We start from the raw sequence: 19125 nt of genomic DNA, 5'->3' as shown, positions 1-19125 counted from the left end.
ACATATGTGTACATACGGGCGGGGTCTCGAACACCTACTCGCGCATACGTACGGCCAGGGCTCATGTACATGGCTGGGTCGGAACGGAGAAACATCATCGTCATCGTGTTCATGGGGAGGCAACGGAATGCGTCGTGTTCATGGGGAGGCAACAGAATGCGTCGTGTTCATCGGGAGGCAACGAAACGCGTGGGAGCCAACCGGCTGGGTCAGAATGGAATGCGTGGTCGTGTTCATCGGGAGGGCTTGGATGGAACATGCGATGGAAACGAGGCTTGGCGTGTCGCAGATCGGAGGAAACGGCCTTGTGTTCGACCGGCCACGTTTGAAACAGGATCCTGTTCATCGGGAGGGGTCTGCCGTACTGCAAAATGGAGGAAACGGACCTCCTACGGTCGAAACAGGGATCCTGTTGATCGAGAGGGGTGTGGCGTACTGCAAAACAGATGAAACGGACCTCCTACAGTCGAAATGGGGGTCCTGTTGATCGGGAGGGGTGTGGCGTACCACAAAACGGACGAAACGGACTTGTGTTGGGGCGCTACGGTCGAAACGGGGGTCCTGTTCATCGGGAGGGGTGTGGCGTACCGCAAAACAGGACTCCACAGGATACTGTTCATCTCCATCGTCGACCTCCTCCAGCCTCCATGGGCTACCGTCGACCTCCTCCAGCCTCCATGGGCTCCTGTTCATCCAGCCTCCACCGCGCGCTACTCCACTGGCTACTGTTCAACCACCCCTCCACGGGCACCCCTCCACTGTCTAATGTTCATCCAGCCCTCCACACCACGGGGTCCTGTTCATCTAGAGGCAACGCCACCGCTCACTGTTCATCCAACCACCCCCCTCCCCCCGTAATGCTCACTGTTCATCCTAGAGGCATCATCGATCGGTTTCAGTTAGCAGCAGTAGCGAAGGAATCGCTCGATCGGGTTCAGTTAACAGCCATCGATCGATCGCTCGGGTTCAGTAACGCGTAGCCTGCAGTGCAATCGCTCGGGTTCAGTTAGAGCCCAACACCTCGCTCGGGTTCAGTTAGAGCCAACGCCTCGCACACACGCGCGTACGTGTACGAGAGAAACGCGCATCGCTCGGCCCCCGACCTCCCACCGTAACCGGGAACTCCCCAAAATTTTCCCCGCCCTTGCTTCTACCATGGTCTTTTTCCGTCATGGACGGCCCAAAGAATGTCATGTAGCTGCATCTGCGGCCCGCCCAGGACGAAAAGCCCATTTCCTGTCATAATTTTTTGTCATAGAAGTAGGAACCCACCACTCTATGATGATACCGGGTTTTGTCACAATTATCGTCATAGAAGTGTCATATGTATGACATATTTTTTTTTGTTCGGCCCAAAATGTCACGGATGTGTCTTTTTTTGGGTAGTGTTTACATGAAGATGGAGAATGCCGACATCAAGAATTTTGGGATGGAAAAGGAGCAAATATTAGAGACCTATTCTACACATCCAAAAGTCCTGAAACTCCACGAAAGTCTGTTTTGGAATATATTAAACATATTGGGTGAAGAAAGCACCAGAGGGTGGCCACCCACCAGCCACGAGGGTGGAGGGCATGCTCTACCCCCCTGGGCGCACCCCCTACCTCGTGGGCCACCTGACAGGCCCCCTATCCCATCTTCTGCTATATGGTGTCTTTTGACCTTGAAAAAAAATCATAAGGAAGCTTTCGGGACGAAGCGCCGCCGTCTCGAGGCGGAACTTGGGCAGGACCAATCTAGGGCTCCGGCGGAGCTGTTCTGCCGGGGAAACATCCCTCCGGGAGGGTGAAATCATCGTCATCGTCATCACCATCGATCCTCTCATCGAGAGGGGGTCAATCTCCATCAACATCTTCACCAGCACCATCTCCTCTCAAACCCTATAGTTCATCTCTTGTATCCGATCTTTGTCTCAAAACCTCAAATTGGTACATGTGGGTTGCTAGTAGTGTTGATTACTCCTTGTAGTTGATGCTAGTTGGTTTATTCGATGGAAGATCATATGTTCACATCCTTAATGCATATTAATACCCCTCTAATTATGAAAATGAATATGATTTGCGAGTAGTTACGTTTGTTCCTGAGGACATGGGAGAAGTCTTGTTATAAGTAATCGTGTGAATTTGGTATTCGTTCGATATTTTGATGAGATATATGTTGTCTCTCTCTAGTGGTGTTATGTGAACATCGACTACATGACACTTCACCATTGTTTGGGTCTAGGGGAAGGCATTGGGAAGTAATAAGTAGATGATGGGTTGCTAGAGTGACAAAAGCTTAAACCCTAGTTTATGCGTTGCTTCGTAAGGGACTGATTTGGATCCATATGTTTCATGCTAGGGTTAGGTTTACCTTAATTCTTCTTTCGTAGTTGCGGATGTTTGCGAGAGGGGTTAATCATAAGTGGGATTCTTGTCCAAGGAAGGGCAGTACCCAAGCACCGGTCCACCCACATATCAAATTATCAAAGTAACGAACACGAATCATATGAGCATGATGAAAACTAGCTTGACAGTAATTCACATGTGTCCTCGGGAGCGCTTTGCTTTATATAAGAGTTTGTCCAGGCTTGTCCTTTACTATAAAAAGGATTGGGCCACCTTGCTGCACCTTAGTTATTTTTGTTACTTGTTACCTGATACGTCCATTTTGCATCATGCTTTGATATTGATATTTATTTTATTATGGGTTGTTATTACTCATTATGTCACAATACTTATGCCTTTTCTCTCTTATTTTATAAGGTTTACACAAAGAGGGAAAATGCCGACAACTAGAATTCTGGGCAGGAAAAGGAGCAAATATTAGAGACCTATTCTTCACAACTCCAAAAGTCCTGAAACTCCACGGAAGTTATTTTTGTTATTAATAAAAAATACTGAGCGAAGAAAATACCAGAGGGGGCCACCCACCATCCACGAGGGTGGGGGGCACGCCCTACCCCTCTGGGCGCGCCCCCTGCCTCGTGGGCCACCTGGCAGGCCTCCGGTGCCCATCTTTGGCTATATGAAGTCTTTCGCCCTGGAAAAAATCGAGAGGAAGCTTTCAGGATGAAACACCGCCGCCACGAGGCGGAACCTTGGCGGAACCAATCTAGGGCTCCGGCGGAGCTGTTCTGCTGGGGAAACATCCCTCCGGGAGGGGGAAATCGTCACCATCGTCATCACCATCGATCCTCTCATTGGGAGGGGGTAAATCTCCATCAACATCTTCACCAGCACCATCTCCTCTCAAACCTTAGTTCATCTCTTGTATCCGATCTTTGTCTCAAAGCCTCAGATTGGTACCTGTGGGTTGCTAGTAGTGTTGATTACTCCTTGTAGTTGATGCTAGTTGGTTTATTCGGTGGAAGATCATATGTTCAAATCCTATATCCATATTAATACCCCTCTGATTATGAACATGAATATGATTTGTGAGTAGTTACGTTTGTTCCTGAGGACATGGGAGAAGTCTTGCTATAAGTAGTCATGTGAATTTGGTATTCGTTTGATATTTTGATGAGATGTATGTTGTCTTTCCTCTAGTGGTGTTATGTGAACGTCGACTACATGACACTTCACCATTATTTGGGCCTACGGGAAGGCACTAGGAAGTAATAAGTAGATGATGGGATGCTAGACCATGAAAATGATATGTTTATGAATGAAATAAAGGAATTAGATGAAATATTCTTTAATCAAGGGCCTATCTTGAAACACAATTTGCCTGTTGAAATCCTTGGGGATCCTCCTCCACCCAAGGGTGATCCCATCCTGATGAAAAGAAGATATATCCTGTTATTATTAGTGCTAACCTTTCAGAGCAGGAAGAGGAGAAATTATTGAAAACTCTGAAGAAGCACCGTGTTGCTATTGGATATACTCTTGATGATCTTAAGGGCATTAGTCCCACTCTATGCCAACACAAAATAAAATTGGAGCAAGACGCCAAACCAGTTGATGATCACCAATGATGGTTAAATCCTAAAATGAAAGAAGTGGTAAGAAAAGAAATACTAAAGCTCCTGGAGGCAGGTATAATTTATCCCGTTGTTGATAGTCAGTGGGTAAGTCATGTCCATTGTGTCCCTAAGAAGGGAGGTATTACTTTCGTTCCTAATGATAAAGATGAATTGACCCCACAAAGAATTGTTACAGGTTATAGGATGGTAACTGATTTCCGCAAATTAAATAAAGCTACTAAAAAGGATCATTACCCTTTGCCTTTGATTGATCAAATGCTAGAAAGATTATCCAAACATACACATTTTTGCTTTCTAGATGGTTACTCTGGTTTCTCTCAAATACCTGTGTCAAAAGAGGATCAAGAAAAGACCACTTTTACTTGCCCTTTCGGTACTTTTGCTTATAGACATATGCCTTTTGGTTTATGTAATGCACCTGCTACCTTTCAAAGATGCATGATGACTATATTCTCTGACTTTTGTGAAAAGATTGTTGAGGTTTTCATGGATGATTTCTCTGTTTATGGATCTTCTTTTGATGATTGCTTGAGCAACCTTGATCGAGTTTTGTAGAGATGTGAAGAAACTAATCTTGTCTTGAATTGTGAAAATTCCACTTTATGGTTAATGAAGGCATTGTCTTGGGGCATAAAATTTCTGAAAGAGGTATTGAAGTTGATAAATCTAAAGTTGATGCTATTGAAAAGATGTCGTGTCCTAAAGACATTAAAGGTATAAGAAGTTTCCTTGGTCATGCCGGTTTTTATAGGAGGTTTATTAAGGACTTCTCTAAAATTTCTAGGCCTCTGACTAATCTCTTACAAAAAGATATTCCTTTTGTCTTCGATGATGATTATGTAGAAGCATTTGAAATACTTAAGAAAGTTTTGATTTCTGTACCTATTGTTCAGCCACCTAATTGGAATTTACCCTTTGAAATTATGTGTGATGCTAGTTATTATGTTGTAGGTGGTGTTCTAGGACAAAGAGTTGATAAGAAACTAAATGTTATTCAATATGCTAGTAAAACTCTAGACAGTGCCCAGAGAAATTATGCTACTATTGAAAAAGAATTTTTAGCAGTTGTATTTGCTTGTGATAAGTTTAGACCTTATATCATTGACTCTAAAGTAACCGTTCGCACTGATCATGCTGCTATTAAATATCTTATGGAAAAGAAAGATGCTAAACCTAGACTTATTAGATGGGTTCTCCTACTACAATAATTTGATTTGCATATTATTGATAGAAAGGGAGGTGAGAACCCAGTTGGAGACAACTTGTCTAGGTTAGAGAATGTTCTTGATGACCCACTACCTATTGATGATAGCTTTCCTGACGAACAATTAGCTGTCATAAATGCTTCTCGTACTACTCCATGGTATGCTGATTATGCTAATTACATTGTTCCTAAAGTTATACCGCCTAGTTTCACGTACCAGCAAAAGAAAAAGGTTTTCTTTGATTTAAGACATTACTTCTGGGATGAACCACACCTTTATAAAGAAGGAGTAGATGGTGTTATCCTACGCAAGTGTCACTCCAAGGCTTATGGAGGACACCACGCTGGAGATAGAACTGCGCATAAGGTATTGCAATTTGGTTTTTATTGGCCTACTCTCTTCAAAGATGCCCGTAAGTTTGTCTTGTCTTGTGATGAATGTCAAAGAATTGGTAATATTAGTAGACGTCAAGAAATGCCTATGAATTATTCACTTGTTATTGAACCATTTGATGTTTGGGGCTTTGACTATATGGGACCGTTTCCTTCCTCTAATGGGTATACACATATTTTAGTTATTGTTGATTACGTTACTAAATGGGTAGAAGCTATTCCAGCTAGTAGTGCTGATCATAACACCTCTATTAAAATGCTTAAAGAAGTTATTTTTCCGATGTTTGGAGTCCCTAGATACCTAATGACTGATGGTGGTTCACATTTTTTTTCATGGTGCTTTTCGTAAAATGCTTGCTAAGTATGATGTTAATCATAGAGTTGCATCTCCATATCACCCACAGTCTAGTGGCCAAGTAGAACTGAGTAACATAGAACTTAAATTGATTTTGCAAAAGACTATTAATAGATCTAGAAAGAATTGGTCCAAGAAACTTGATGATGCATTATGGGCTTATAGAACTGCATATAAAAATCCTGTGGGTATGTCTCCATATAAAATGGTTTATGGAAAAGCATGTCACTTACCTCTCGAACTAGAACATAGGTCATATTGGGCCATTAAAGAGCTCAATTATGATTTCAAACTTGCCGGTGAGAAGAGGTTATTTGACATTAGCTTACTTGATGAATGGAGAACTCAAGCCTATGAGAATGCCAAACTGTTTAAAGATAAAGCTAAAAGATGGCATGACAAAAGGATACAAAAGCGTGAGTTTGATGTAGGTGATTATGTGTTGCTTTTCAACTCTCGTTTAAGACTTTTTGCAGGAAAACTCCTCTCTAAATGGGAAGGTCCTTACGTTATCGAGGAGGTCTATCGTTTTGGTGCCATAAAAATCAACAACTTCGAAGGCACAAATCCGAAGGTGATGAACGGTCAAACAATCAAACACTATATCTCAGGTAATCCCATAAATGTTGAAACCAATGTGATCGAAATCGTAACCCCGGAGGAATACATAAGGGACACTTTCCAGAACATTTCAGACTCCAAAAAGGAATAGGTAAGTGGTATGGTAAGTAAACCGACTCCAAAACAGTTCTAATAGCATGTTTTTCTCTGTTTGTGATATTTAAGAAAATAGGAAAATAAGAAGTAGTCCGGGGAGGACGCGAGGCGTCCACGAGGGTGGAGGGCGCGCCCCCCTGCCTCGTGAGCACCTCGTTTCCTCTCCGGACTCCATTTTCTTGCATGATACTTCTTTTTGTCGGTAAAAATTCATTATATAATCCCCCGAAGGTTTTGACCACCGTACGACAATGAAATCCTCTGTTTTTGTTTTGGGTTGTTTCTACCACAGATTTGAGCAATATGTCGTCCCAGGATTCGGAGGGAGAAAGTTATGTGGCTGATTACCTTGTAGTCCCTAAGGTCTACGAGGACTTGGAGCATTATGGTTGGACCACTGGGGAAGAAGAAGACTACGAGCCTAAGGGAAAGGAGGAGACGAGCTCAGATGAAGATGAAGTCCCATTACCTCAACCTGGGGACATGCATGTGGAGTTTAAAAAGTCAAGCCTCCCTGATAGAGCAAAGAAACCTAAGATCGAGTTTATCCCTTTTCGTCTCTTGCAGGAGAATAAACAGGAACTATGCAAAAGGATATTAAGCCTTGAGCAGGAGATCGATGATCTAAAGGAGCAAAATTCCATCCTCAAGCGCAAATTAAGGAAGAAGCCTACATCATCAACAACTCCATCATCACCACCTCCGAAGAAGGAGACATAATCACATGGGTATGGGCACTCCCCTTGGCAACTACCAAGCTTGGGGGAGGTGCCCCGGTATCGTATCACCATCACACTCCTATCTTTACCGTTTTTCTTAGTTTGATCCTTTTGTTAATATCTTGATCTAGTAGAATAAAGTTTTAGAATGATCTAGTTTTGAGTTTTGCTTGATGATCCCTCTATGTAATTGAGTCTGTGAGCTATATATAACAAAGATTAGTCTTGAGTCAAGGGCTTTGCTATCTTGCTATGATCTTGAGGGAATAAAAGAAAAAGAAAGAATAAAAAGAAATAAAGAGATCATATGGATCTTATGGAGAGTAATGACTTCACATATTAAGAGTATGATGAATAAAAGTTGTTGAGAGTTGGCAAACATAGTTTTGGTCATCGTTGCAATTAATAGGAAGTAATAAAGAAAGAGAGGTTATCACATATAAATATACTATCTTGGACATCTTTTATGATTGTGAGCACTCATTCAAATATGACATGCTAAAGAGTTGATGTTGGACAAGGAAGACAACGTAATGGGTTATGTTTTCTTATATCTGAAATAAAGTATATTGTCATGGATCATCCAACATGTTGAGCTTGCCTTTCCCTCTCATGCTAGCCAAATTATTTGCACCAAGTAGAGATACTACTTGTGCTTCCAAATATCCTTAAACCTAGTTTTGCCATGAGAGTCCATATCTACCCATGGATTGAGTAAGATCCTTCAAGTAAGTTGTCATTGTTGCAAGCAATAAAAAATGTTCTTTAAATATGTATGATTTATTAGTGTGGGCGAAAATAAGCTTTATATGATCTTGTGATGTGGACGAAATAAAAGCGACGGACTGCATAATAAAGGTCCATATCACAAGTGGCAATATAAAGTGATGTTCTTTTGCATTAAGATTTTGTGCATCCAACCCTAAAAGCACATGACAACCTCTGCTTCCCTCTGTGAAGGGCCTATCTTTTATTTTTGTCTTATACCTTCATACAAGGGTCATGGTGATCTTCACCTTTCCTTTTTACATTTTATCCTTTGGCAAGCACATTGTGTTAGAAAGATCCTAATATATATATCCAAATTTGATGTAAGTTAGCATGAACTATTATTGTTGACATTACCCTTGAGGTAAAAGGTTGGGAGGCAACACTATAAGCCCCTATCTTTCTCTGCGTCCGATTAAAACTTCATACCCATAAGTATTGCGTGAGTGTTAGTAATTGTGAAAGACTAAATGATAGTTGAGTATGTGGACTTGCTGAAAAGCTCTTATATTGACTCTTTCCAATGTTATGATAAGTTGCAATTGCTTCAATGACCGAGATTATAGTTTGTTAGTTTTCAATGAAGTTTCTGATTCATACTTGACATTGTGAATAGATTGTTACTTTAGTATAAGAAATCATATGACAATATTTATATATGTTGCTGTTATAAGAATGATCATGATGCCCTCATGTCCGTATTTTATTTTATCGACACCTCTATCTCTAAACATGTGGACATATTTTCCGATATTGGCTTTCGCTTGAGGACAAGCGAGGTCTAAGCTTGGGGGAGTTGATACATCCATTTTGCATCATGCTTTGATATTGATATTTATTGTATTATGGGCTGCTATTACTCATTATGTCACAATACTTATGCCTTTTCTCTCTTATTTTACAAGGTTTACACGAAGAGGGAAAATGCCGGCAGCTGGAATTCTGGGCTGGAAAAGGAGCAAATATTAGAGACCTATTCTACACAACTCCAAAAGTCCTGAAACTCCATGAAAGTCTGTTGTGCAATTAATAAAAAATACTAAGCGAAGAAAATACCAGAGGGGGGCCACCCACCGTCCACGAGGGTGGGGGGCGCGCCCTACCCCCCTGGGCGCGCCCCCTGCCTCGTGGGCCACCTGGCAGGCCTCCGGTGCCCATATTTGGCTATATGAAGTCTTTCGCCCTGGAAAAAATCGAGACGAAGCTTTCGGGACGAAACACCGCCGCCACGAGGCAGAACCTTGGTGAAACCAATCTAGGGCTCCGGCGGAGCTGTTCTGCCGGGGAAACATCCCTCCGGGAGGGGGAAATCGTCACCATCATCATCACCATCGATCCTCTCATTGGGAGGGGGTCAATCTCCATCAACATCTTCACCAGCACCATCTCCTCTCAAACCCTAGTTTATCTCTTGTATCCGATCTTTGTCTCAAAGCCTCAGATTGGTACCTGTGGGTTGCTAGTAGTGTTGATTACTCCTTGTAGTTGATGCTAGTTGGTTTATTCGGTGGAAGATCATATGTTCATATCCTATATGCATATTAATACCCCTCTGATTATGAACATGAATATGATTTGTGAGTAGTTATGTTTGTTTCCTGAGGACATGGGAGAAGTCTTGCTATAAGTAGTCATGTGAATTTGGTATTTGTTCGATATTTTGATGAGATGTATGTTGTCTTTCCTCTAGTGGTGTTATGTGAACGTCAACTACATGACACTTCACCATTATTTGGGCCTAGGGGAAGGCATTGGGAGGTAATAAGTAGATGATGGGTTGCTAGAGTGATAGAAACTTAAACCCTAGTTTATGCGTTGCTTTGTAAGGGGCTGATTTGGATCCATATGTTTCATGCTATAGTTAGGTTTACCTTAATTCTTCTTTCGTAGTCGCGGATGCTTGCGAGAGTAGTTAATCATAAGTGGGATTCTTGTCCAAGGAAGGGCAGCACCCAAGCACCGATCCACCCACATATCAGATTATCAAAGTAACGAACGCGAATCATATGAGCGTGATGAAAACTAGCTTGACGATAATTCCCATGTGTCCTCGGAAGCGTTTTCCTTCATATAAGAATTTGTCCAGACTCGTACTTTGCTACAAAAAGGATTGGGACACCTTGCTGCACCTTATTTACTTTTGTTACTTGTTACCCGTTACGAATTACCTTATCACAAAACTATCTGTTACCAATAATTTCAGCGCTTGCAGTGAATACCTTACTGAAAACCGCTTGTCATTTCCTTCTGCTCCTCGTTGGGTTCAACACTCTTACTTATCAAAAGGACTACGATAGGTCCCCTACACTTATGGGTCATCATTACCCGTTACGAATTATCTTATCACAAAATTATCTGTTACCGATAATTTTAGTGCTTGTAGAGAATACCTTACTGAAAACCGCTTGTCATTTTCTTCTGCTCCTCGTTGGGTTTGACACTCTTAGTTATCAAAAGGACTACGATAGATCCCCTATACTTTTGGGTCATCACTATACCATTTCGAGACTCCTCATCATGTCTGTGATCTCATCCGGGACTCCAAACAACATTCGGTCACCAAAACACACAATTCATATAATATATATCGTCATCGAACGTTAAGCGTGCGGATCCTACGGGTTCGAGAACTATGTAGACATGACCGAGACACCTCTCTGGTGAATAACCAACAACGAAACCTGGATGCTCGTATTGGTTCCCATATATTCTACGAAGATCTTTATCGGTCGTACCGTAATGTCAACATACGTTATTCCCTTTGTCATCGGTATGTTACTTGCCCGAGATTGGATCGTCGGTATCTTCATACCTAGTTCAATCTCATTACCGGCAAGTCTCTTTACTCGTTCCATAGTGCATCATCCCGCAACTAACTCATTAGTCACATTGCTTGCAAGGCTTCATATGATGTGCATTACCGAGAGGGCCCAGAGATACCTCTCCGATACTCGGAGTGACAAATCCTAATCTCGATCTATGCCAACCCAACTAACACCTTTGAAGATACCTATAGAGCATCTTTATAATCACCCAGTTATGTTGTGACGTTTGATAGCACACAAGGCATTCCTCCGGTATCCGGGAGTTGCATAATCTCATAGTTGGAAGAATGTGTATTTGACATGAAGAAAGCAGTAGCAATAAAACTGAACGATCATTATGCTAAGTTAACAGATGGGTCTTGTCTATCACATCATTATCCTAATGATGTGATCCCATTCATCAAATGACAACACATGTCCATGGCTAGGAAACTTAACCATATTTGATTAACGAGCTAGTCAAGTAGAGGCATACTAGGGACACGATGTTTTGTCTATGTATCCACACATGTATCAAGTTTGGTTAATACAATTCTAGCATGAATAATAAAAATTTATCATGATATAAGAAAAATATAAAATAACAACTTTATTATTGCCTCTAGGGCATATTTCCTTCACCGTCTTGCTCTTCTTCCATGAAACCGATACACCTCTTCATGATGTGTTCTAGACAAGAAGAATAAGATTTTCTGACGTTTGCTTAGTCGGAGACGACGTTCGCGTCGAATATGACGCTTGTGTCAACTTTGTCAATCTCAAGGTTTGACGATACGACTCCAGAAGGTCTCATAGTGGTAAGGTATGTATGCGTATCTTCATAAGAGTGAGTGCACGTGTGCATGTAAATGTCTTCATGTAGAAAAGACCGGAAGGATTCTCTATCTAAATTTCATAACACTATGTACAACTAAATAAATGTTAGACTGGACAAAATTAGATTTTAACGTTTGATTGGAAATGGTGTGATGTGTTATGTTTTTCTACAAAAACTTGCTTCATTCTTAGTATATGTTTATCATTTTTGTTGTTGTTTTGATGCCTCGACCCAACCTGGGTTGGCTTTTCAAAACACATGTTTATTTCTAATTTTGGACATAGTTGTTAGTTGAAATGTTTTCGTTTGGCAGAACACTATGTCTAGTTCACCGAGCGATGGACGTTTCCTCCAAGGGGTTGCTCGTGTTCCCTTGTAGAACCACCAGAGTGGAAGTTGGAGTCGGTGCCATCGGCCGGTGTCAGCACCAAGGCTTAGGGCGGTGTATTTCTATTGTTATGGTGTTGGTTGCTGCCATGGGCATGATCCTTTGAGGCACTTGTACACTGCCGCTGCCGCCTCTTCGACATCGTATTCCTACGGTCCACACCAAGTCATGTTACCCACTGGTGATTCTTCATAGGCGCAAAGGATGGAGGGTGCGTTAATCTAGACTCACCTAAAGTCATGGTCATGCTTCCGAAGTGTTTGGCATCGGTCATGACACAACTTTGGTACTCTGTGTCCCACCTCTTCGTCATTCATGGCTTGCAGTTTGACACAATTGTGGTGGGTGCGATCGGTAACCATCTGGATTAGGGTGTGATACGTCTCCAACGTATCTATAATTTATGAAGCATTCATGCTATTTTGAATGATTATGGGCTTTATTATATACTTTTATATTACTTTTGGGACTAACCTATTAACCGGAGGCCCAACCCATATTGTTGTTTTATTGCATGTTTCAGTATTTTAAAGGAAAGGAATATCAAACGGAGTCCAAACGGAATGAAACCTTCAGCATCATGATTTTTTGGAAGAATATCATCCTGGAGGCTTGGAGATCAAGTTAGAAGACCCTCGAGCCAGGATATAGGGGGGCGACCCCCCCCCCCTACAGGGCGTGACCCCCTATCTCATGGACCCCCCGAGCACCCCCCGACCGACTTCTTTCGCCTATATAACCCTACGTACCCTAAAACTATTGAAAATGAAGATAAATCGGGAGTTCCGCCGCCGCAAGCCTCTGTAGCCACCAAAAACCTCTCGGGAGTCCGTCCCGGCACCCTGCTGGAGGGGGATCCCATCACCGGTGGCCATCTTCATCATCCTGGCGCTCTCCATGACGAGGAGGGAGTAGTTCACCCTCGAGGCTGAGGGTATGTACCAGTAGCTATGTGTTTGATCTCTCTCTCTCTCATGTTCCCGCTATGGCACGATCTTGATGTATCCCGAGCTTTGCTATTATAGTTGGATCTTATGATGTTTCTCCCCCTCTACTCTCTTGTGATGAATTGAGTTTCCCCTTTGAAGTTATCTTATCAGATTGAGTCTTTTATGAGAACACTTGATGTATGTCTTGCCATGCCTATCTGTGGTGACAATGGGATATCATTTTCCACTTGATGTATTTTTTGGTGAACAACTTGCGGGTTCCGCCCATGAACCTATGCATAGGGGTTGGCACACGTTCTTGACTCTCCGGTAGAAACTTTGGGGCACTCTTTGAAGTACTTTGTGTTGGTTGGATGAATCTGAGATTGTGTGATGCATATCGTATAATCATGCCCACGGATACTTGAGGTGACAATGGAGTATCTAGGTGACATTAGGGTTTTGGTTGATTTGTGTCTTAAGGTGTTATTCTAGTACGAACTCTTTAATAGATCGATCCGAAAGAATAACTTTGAGGTGGTTTCGTACCCTACCATAATCTCTACATTTGTTCTCCGATATTAGTGGCTTTGGAGTGACTCTTTGTTGCATGTTGAGGGCTTGTTATATGATCTATCTATGTTATTATTGTTGAGAGAACTTGCACTAGTGAAAGTATGAACCCTAGGCTTTGTTTCCTATCATTGCAATACCTTTTGTGCTCACTTTTACCATTAGTTACCTTGCTGTTTTTATAATTTCAGATTACAAAAACCTATATCTACTATCTATTTTGCACTTGTATCATCATCTCTTCGCCGAACTAGTGCACCTATACAATTTACCATTGTATTGGGTGTGTTGGGGACACAAGAGACTCTTTGTTATTTGGTTGCAGGGTTGTTTGAGAGAGACCATCTTCATCCTACGCCTCCCACAGATTGATAAACCTTAGGTCATCCATTTGAGGGAAATTTGCTACTGTCCTACAAACCTGTGCACTTGCAGGCCCAACAACGTCTACAAGAAGAAGGTTGTGTACTAGACATCAGGGTGGTATCAACCGTCTGGCTCTTCTTCTATGAAATCGATACACCTCTTTGTGATGTATTCTAGACAGGAAGAATAAGATTTTCTGACGTTTGCTTAGTGGGAGACGACGTTCATGTGGAATATGAGGCTTGTGTTGACTTTGTCAATCTCAAGGTTTAACGGCTCAGACTCCCGAAGGTCTCGTAGTGGTGAGGTATGGATGCATATCTTCATAGGAGTGAATGCACGTGCGTGCATGTAAACGTCTGCATTTAGAAAAAGATTGAAAATGATCCTCTATCTCAATTTCACAACACTATGTACAACTAAATAAAGGTTAGATTGGACGAAATTAGATTTTATCGTGTGATTGTAAATGGTGTGATGTGTTATGTTTTTCTTTAAAAACTTGCTTCATTTTTAGTATATGCTTATCATTTGTGTTGTTGTTTTGACGCCTCGACCTACCCTGAGTTGGTTTTTCAAAGCACATGTTTATTTCTAATTTTGGACATAGTTGATAGTTGAAATGTGTTCGTTTGGCGAAACCCTAGGTCTGGTTCACCGAGAGATGGTCGTTTCCTACTAGGGGCTGCTCGTGTTCCTGTGGAGACCCACTAGAGTGGAATTTGGAGCTCAGCGACAAGGCTTAGGGCGGAGTATTGCTATTGCTATGGTGTTGGTTGCTGCCATGAGCATGAGCCTTTGAGGCGCTTGCCGCTGCCGCCTCTTCGACATCGTTTTCCTAGGGTCCACACCGAGTCATGTTACCCACTAGACGATTCTTCGTGGGTGCAAAGGGTGGAGGGTGCATTAATCTAGACTCACCTAAAGTCATGGTCGTGCTTCCGAAGTGCTTGACATCGGTCATGACACAACTTTGGTACTCTGTGTCCCACCTTTTCGTCATTCATGGCTTGCAGGTGGATATAATTGTGATGGGTGCAATCTCTAACCCTCTGGATATGGTTGTATCAACCGTCTGGCTCTTCCTGTATGAAATCGATAAATCTCTTCGTCATATATTCTAGACATGAAGAATAAGATTTTCTAGCGTTGGCTTAGTGGTAGACGACGTTCACGTCAAATATGAGGCTTGTGTTGACTTTGTCAATCTCAAGGTTTGACGACTCAGACTCCCGAAGGTCTCATAGTGGTAAGGTATGTATGCGTATCTTATAGGAGCGAGTGCACATGCATGTAAACGTCTGCATTTAGGAAAAGATCGGAAAGGATTCTCTGTCTAAATTTCATAACACTATGTACAACTAAATAAAGGTTAGATTGGACAAAGTTAGAATATAACGTGTGGCTGGAAATGGTGTGATGTGTTATGTGTTATGTTTTTCTATAAAAACTTGCTTCATTCTTAGTGTATTTTTACATTGTTGTTGTTGTTTTGATGTCTCAACCCACCTCGAGTTGGCTTTTCAAAGCACATGTTTATTTCTATTTTTTTTTGACATAGTTGTTAGTTGATATGTGTTCGTTTGCCGAAACCCTAGGTCTGGTTCACCGAGCGATGGCCATTTCCTCCTAGGGGCTGCTCGTGTTCCCGTGGAGATCCCCAGAGTGGAAGTTGGAGTCGGTGCTATCGGGCGGTCTTAGCCGCAATTCTTCCTAGGGCGATGCCATCCACCAGACAATTCTTCCTAGGCGGAAAGGGTGGAGGGTGCCTTAATCCAGGGTCACCTAAAGTCATGGTTGTGCTTCCAATGTGTTTTTGGCATCGGTTGTGATGCGACCTTGGTTCTTTGTGTCACGTCAGGACCTTGGTTCTTTGTGCCATGCCTCCTCGCCGTTTGTGGCTTGCAATTGGACGCAATTTTTATGGTGGGTGTGATTGATAACCCATGTATTAGCAATGTATCAACCGTTTGACTCTTCTTCCATGAAATTGATACACCTCTCTATAATGTATTCTGCTTTTTGATGATGTTTGCTCAGTGGGAGACCTTTGAAGGTGCTTGTAGGGGTAAGATATGTTTGCATACCTTTATAGAAGGGAGTATACGTGCATGTATGTCTGAGCGTTTGCAGTGGTAAAAAAAGACATAAAATAATTTCTGTCTAAATTTTATAGCCCAGTGGATAACTTATTTTTTCTAAAAGTTGGATGAAACTAGATTTTAATTGTGATTATTAATTTAAGCTTAGATAACCCTCCCCCCAACACAAATGCTTTTTTGTAAAAGCTAAGCTATGTGGTCTCCTTCACCATCTTGCAAAATTGGGTAAAATTCTGGTTCCTAGACCTAACCAACAGACTCGCAAGTTTACAAATCTATGTGCAGCAATGAAACAAAAATATTGACATTCGCACATACTGTTTTATAATATAGTGCGCATTCGTTTTCGCAGAAGTCAAACCTCATAAACTTTGATCATAGTATTTATAAGAAAAAAAATATATCTACAATACATAGTAGTACATCATATGAAAAACACTCCATCTCATGATAAATCTATATTGGTTTGGTATTCTAGATGTCGATAATTGTTTGATAAACTTGGTTAAAATTTACAAAGTCCGACTTAAAGAAAAATAGACGAAGGGAGCACCGTAGAGTAAAGGAGAGCCCCAAGATTTTGCATTTCCTTTGGATTTGTGATTTGCTATCGTGGTCCATTAAGCAGTGCAGAAAAAGCACAAATCTCAGCGCAATAATCGATCGACGACGCCAAAAACCCACGAGACAAGCAGACAACCGGTGGCCACCGGGGGGAGACGGAGCGCGCGGCGGATATGGCCGCACTCGCCCACCACCACCACCGTGTCCTTTCCTTCACCTCCTTCGCAACTCCAAGAACTCGCCTACCCTGCGCGTCCTCCTCGTCGCCTCCCACGCATGCCCGCCTCAGAGGCGCCCGTGTTCTCCGGCACGCCTACGGCGGCGGCGGCGGCAGCAGCGCGCCCCCTGCCGCCGGTTCATCGCTGGAGGAGCTTTCCCGGAGCTGCACCACCTGGTCATGGCGAGGGATGCGCGTGAACTACCTGGTCAGGGGGGAGGGCCCGCCCGTGCTGCTCGTCCACGGCTTCGGCGCCTCCGTCGCGCACTGGCGCAGGTGAGCAAGCCGATCGAGCCCGGCCAGGCTCTACGGATATTTACTTCACGAATATTTTACCGAACAATTCTTTTCAGGAACATTGGCGTGTTGTCTGAATCCAACACCGTCTATGCCATCGATTTGCTCGGGTTCGGGGCGTCAGACAAGCCTGCTGGATTCTCTTACACCATGGAAACATGGGCCGAGGTAAGTCCTCGGTTTGGCTAATACTCCCTCTGTAAACAAATAAAGACGCTTTAGGCCACTTACGGAGGAAGAAGTAGCTGACAATCACCAGATCACGGCGTGTAATTAAATTGCTTAATGGCGTGTCTGGTTTTGTGCCAAGCAGTTGATCCTGGAGTTCTTGGACGAGGTCGTCAAGAGGCCCACCGTGCTTGTTGGCAACTCTGTGGGCAGCCTTGCTTGTGTCATTGCCGCCTCAGGTTAGACAATTACACATGCCGAATATGGAATGGTAACTCTGTAGCTGTGTCAGTGCTGCCTGAGGCCACATCCCGTGTTCATGTCGAATATGGAATGGTAACTCTGTAGCTGGTTCTGAAGAATGATTTTGCAGCTGACAATTATACATGTGCCCATCCCATGTGATAGAGTGGCTGCAATAATACCTACTCCTACTTCTGAATTCTTTAGATGGCAACCTTTTATTTTTTTACCAGGCAGGTGTTAGCTTCTCTTTTAAACAATTGAATCCGCTCCCCTGCTCCAGCGCAGGCTTAATTACAGCCACTAATTGACGTCTGTAATCATTTTACTCACTCTGTAAACAACGATGACTTTGTTTGTTAATGCTGGACAACAGATTCTACCAGGGACCTTGTCCGGGGACTTGTGCTGCTGAACTGCTCAGGTGGGATGAACAACAAGGCGATCGTCGATGACTGGAGGATCAAGCTGCTCTTGCCTCTGCTCTGGCTAATCGACTTTCTGCTCAAACAAAAGAGCATCGCATCGGCTCTCTTCGGCCGCGTTAAAGAAAGGCATGTCTTCACTACATGGTTTCAGACTTTCAGTTACCCAGTCGCTTGGTCTATTGATGTGTAGTAGAGTAGTTGTGTACTGATTCCTGAGCTGAAACAGGGAGAATCTGAAGAACATCTTGATGTCTGTCTATGGAAACAAAGACGCCGTGGATGATGAACTGGTCGAGGTAAATACGCTCTGCATCTCTTGGGCCATCAGTAAATTCTCCTATTATGCAGTTCAGATATCTGAGTGGCAACCAAACGACGGCTGATGCCTTCTTGTTTTAGTGTTTTGCAGATCATAAGAGGGCCGGCTGACACCGAAGGTGCTCTCGACGCCTTCGTGTCGACGGTGACGGGCCCGCCGGGGCCTAGCCCGATTGCCCTGATGCCCAAGATCAAGATTCCGGTGTTGGTTCTGTGGGGAGACGAGGATCCCTTCACCCCGATCGACGGGCCCGTGGGGAAGTACTTCTCCGGCCTCCCGTCCGAGCTTTCCAACGTGAGGCTCCACATGCTGGAGGGGGTTGGCCACTGCCCGCACGACGATCGGCCGGACCTCGTGCACGAGAAGCTGCTACCTTGGCTGGCGAGTCTCCCGTCCGCGGCCGAGCCTGAGGTGGCGGTAGCTTAACTGGTGACGCTAACGAGCAGCCAAAGGGATGTGCACATATATCTGTCTTTTTTTATGAATCTTCAAGAATCTGTCTTTACATGATTAGAGCATCTACAACAAGAAGTATCAAATTTTGGTCCGCCGGCACAGACCGGGCAACACACAAAATTGCTCCTTCACAACCAAATGCATCTAAACCGAATACTCAAATCCATATTAGCTCATGCAACGTCGTATGTAACTAAACACATATCATCATACAACCAAAAATTGACAGGCTCTACTAACTATGAGCGAAACGATGACCGGAGAAGTTCATCCACGGCCGGCAGTGGCGGAGCTAGCTCCCGGCGACCTGGGG

General features: G+C 43.2%; 1 protein-coding gene across 1 annotated transcript; it reads left to right on the top strand.

Annotated features, from left to right (window-relative positions):
• Nucleotides 1–16779: 16779 nt before the first annotated feature.
• Nucleotides 16780–18903, top strand: LOC119344399 (2-hydroxy-6-oxo-2,4-heptadienoate hydrolase-like; the record flags this gene model as incomplete). Its single annotated transcript, XM_037614850.1, has 6 exons — nt 16780–17177; nt 17255–17366; nt 17512–17605; nt 17986–18163; nt 18264–18333; nt 18447–18903. Coding segments are annotated over 6 exons (1188 nt in total), but the record flags the coding sequence as incomplete, so codon positions are not given.
• Between the last annotated feature and the right edge of the window lie 222 nt (nt 18904–19125).

This window comes from Triticum dicoccoides, chromosome 1B, assembly GCF_002162155.2.
Source record: "Triticum dicoccoides isolate Atlit2015 ecotype Zavitan chromosome 1B, WEW_v2.0, whole genome shotgun sequence".
In the NCBI taxonomy this organism is placed as follows: Eukaryota; Viridiplantae; Streptophyta; class Magnoliopsida; order Poales; family Poaceae; genus Triticum; species Triticum dicoccoides.
Note: the sequence above shows the minus strand (reverse complement) of the source record. Positions and strands in the feature narration are given on the sequence as shown.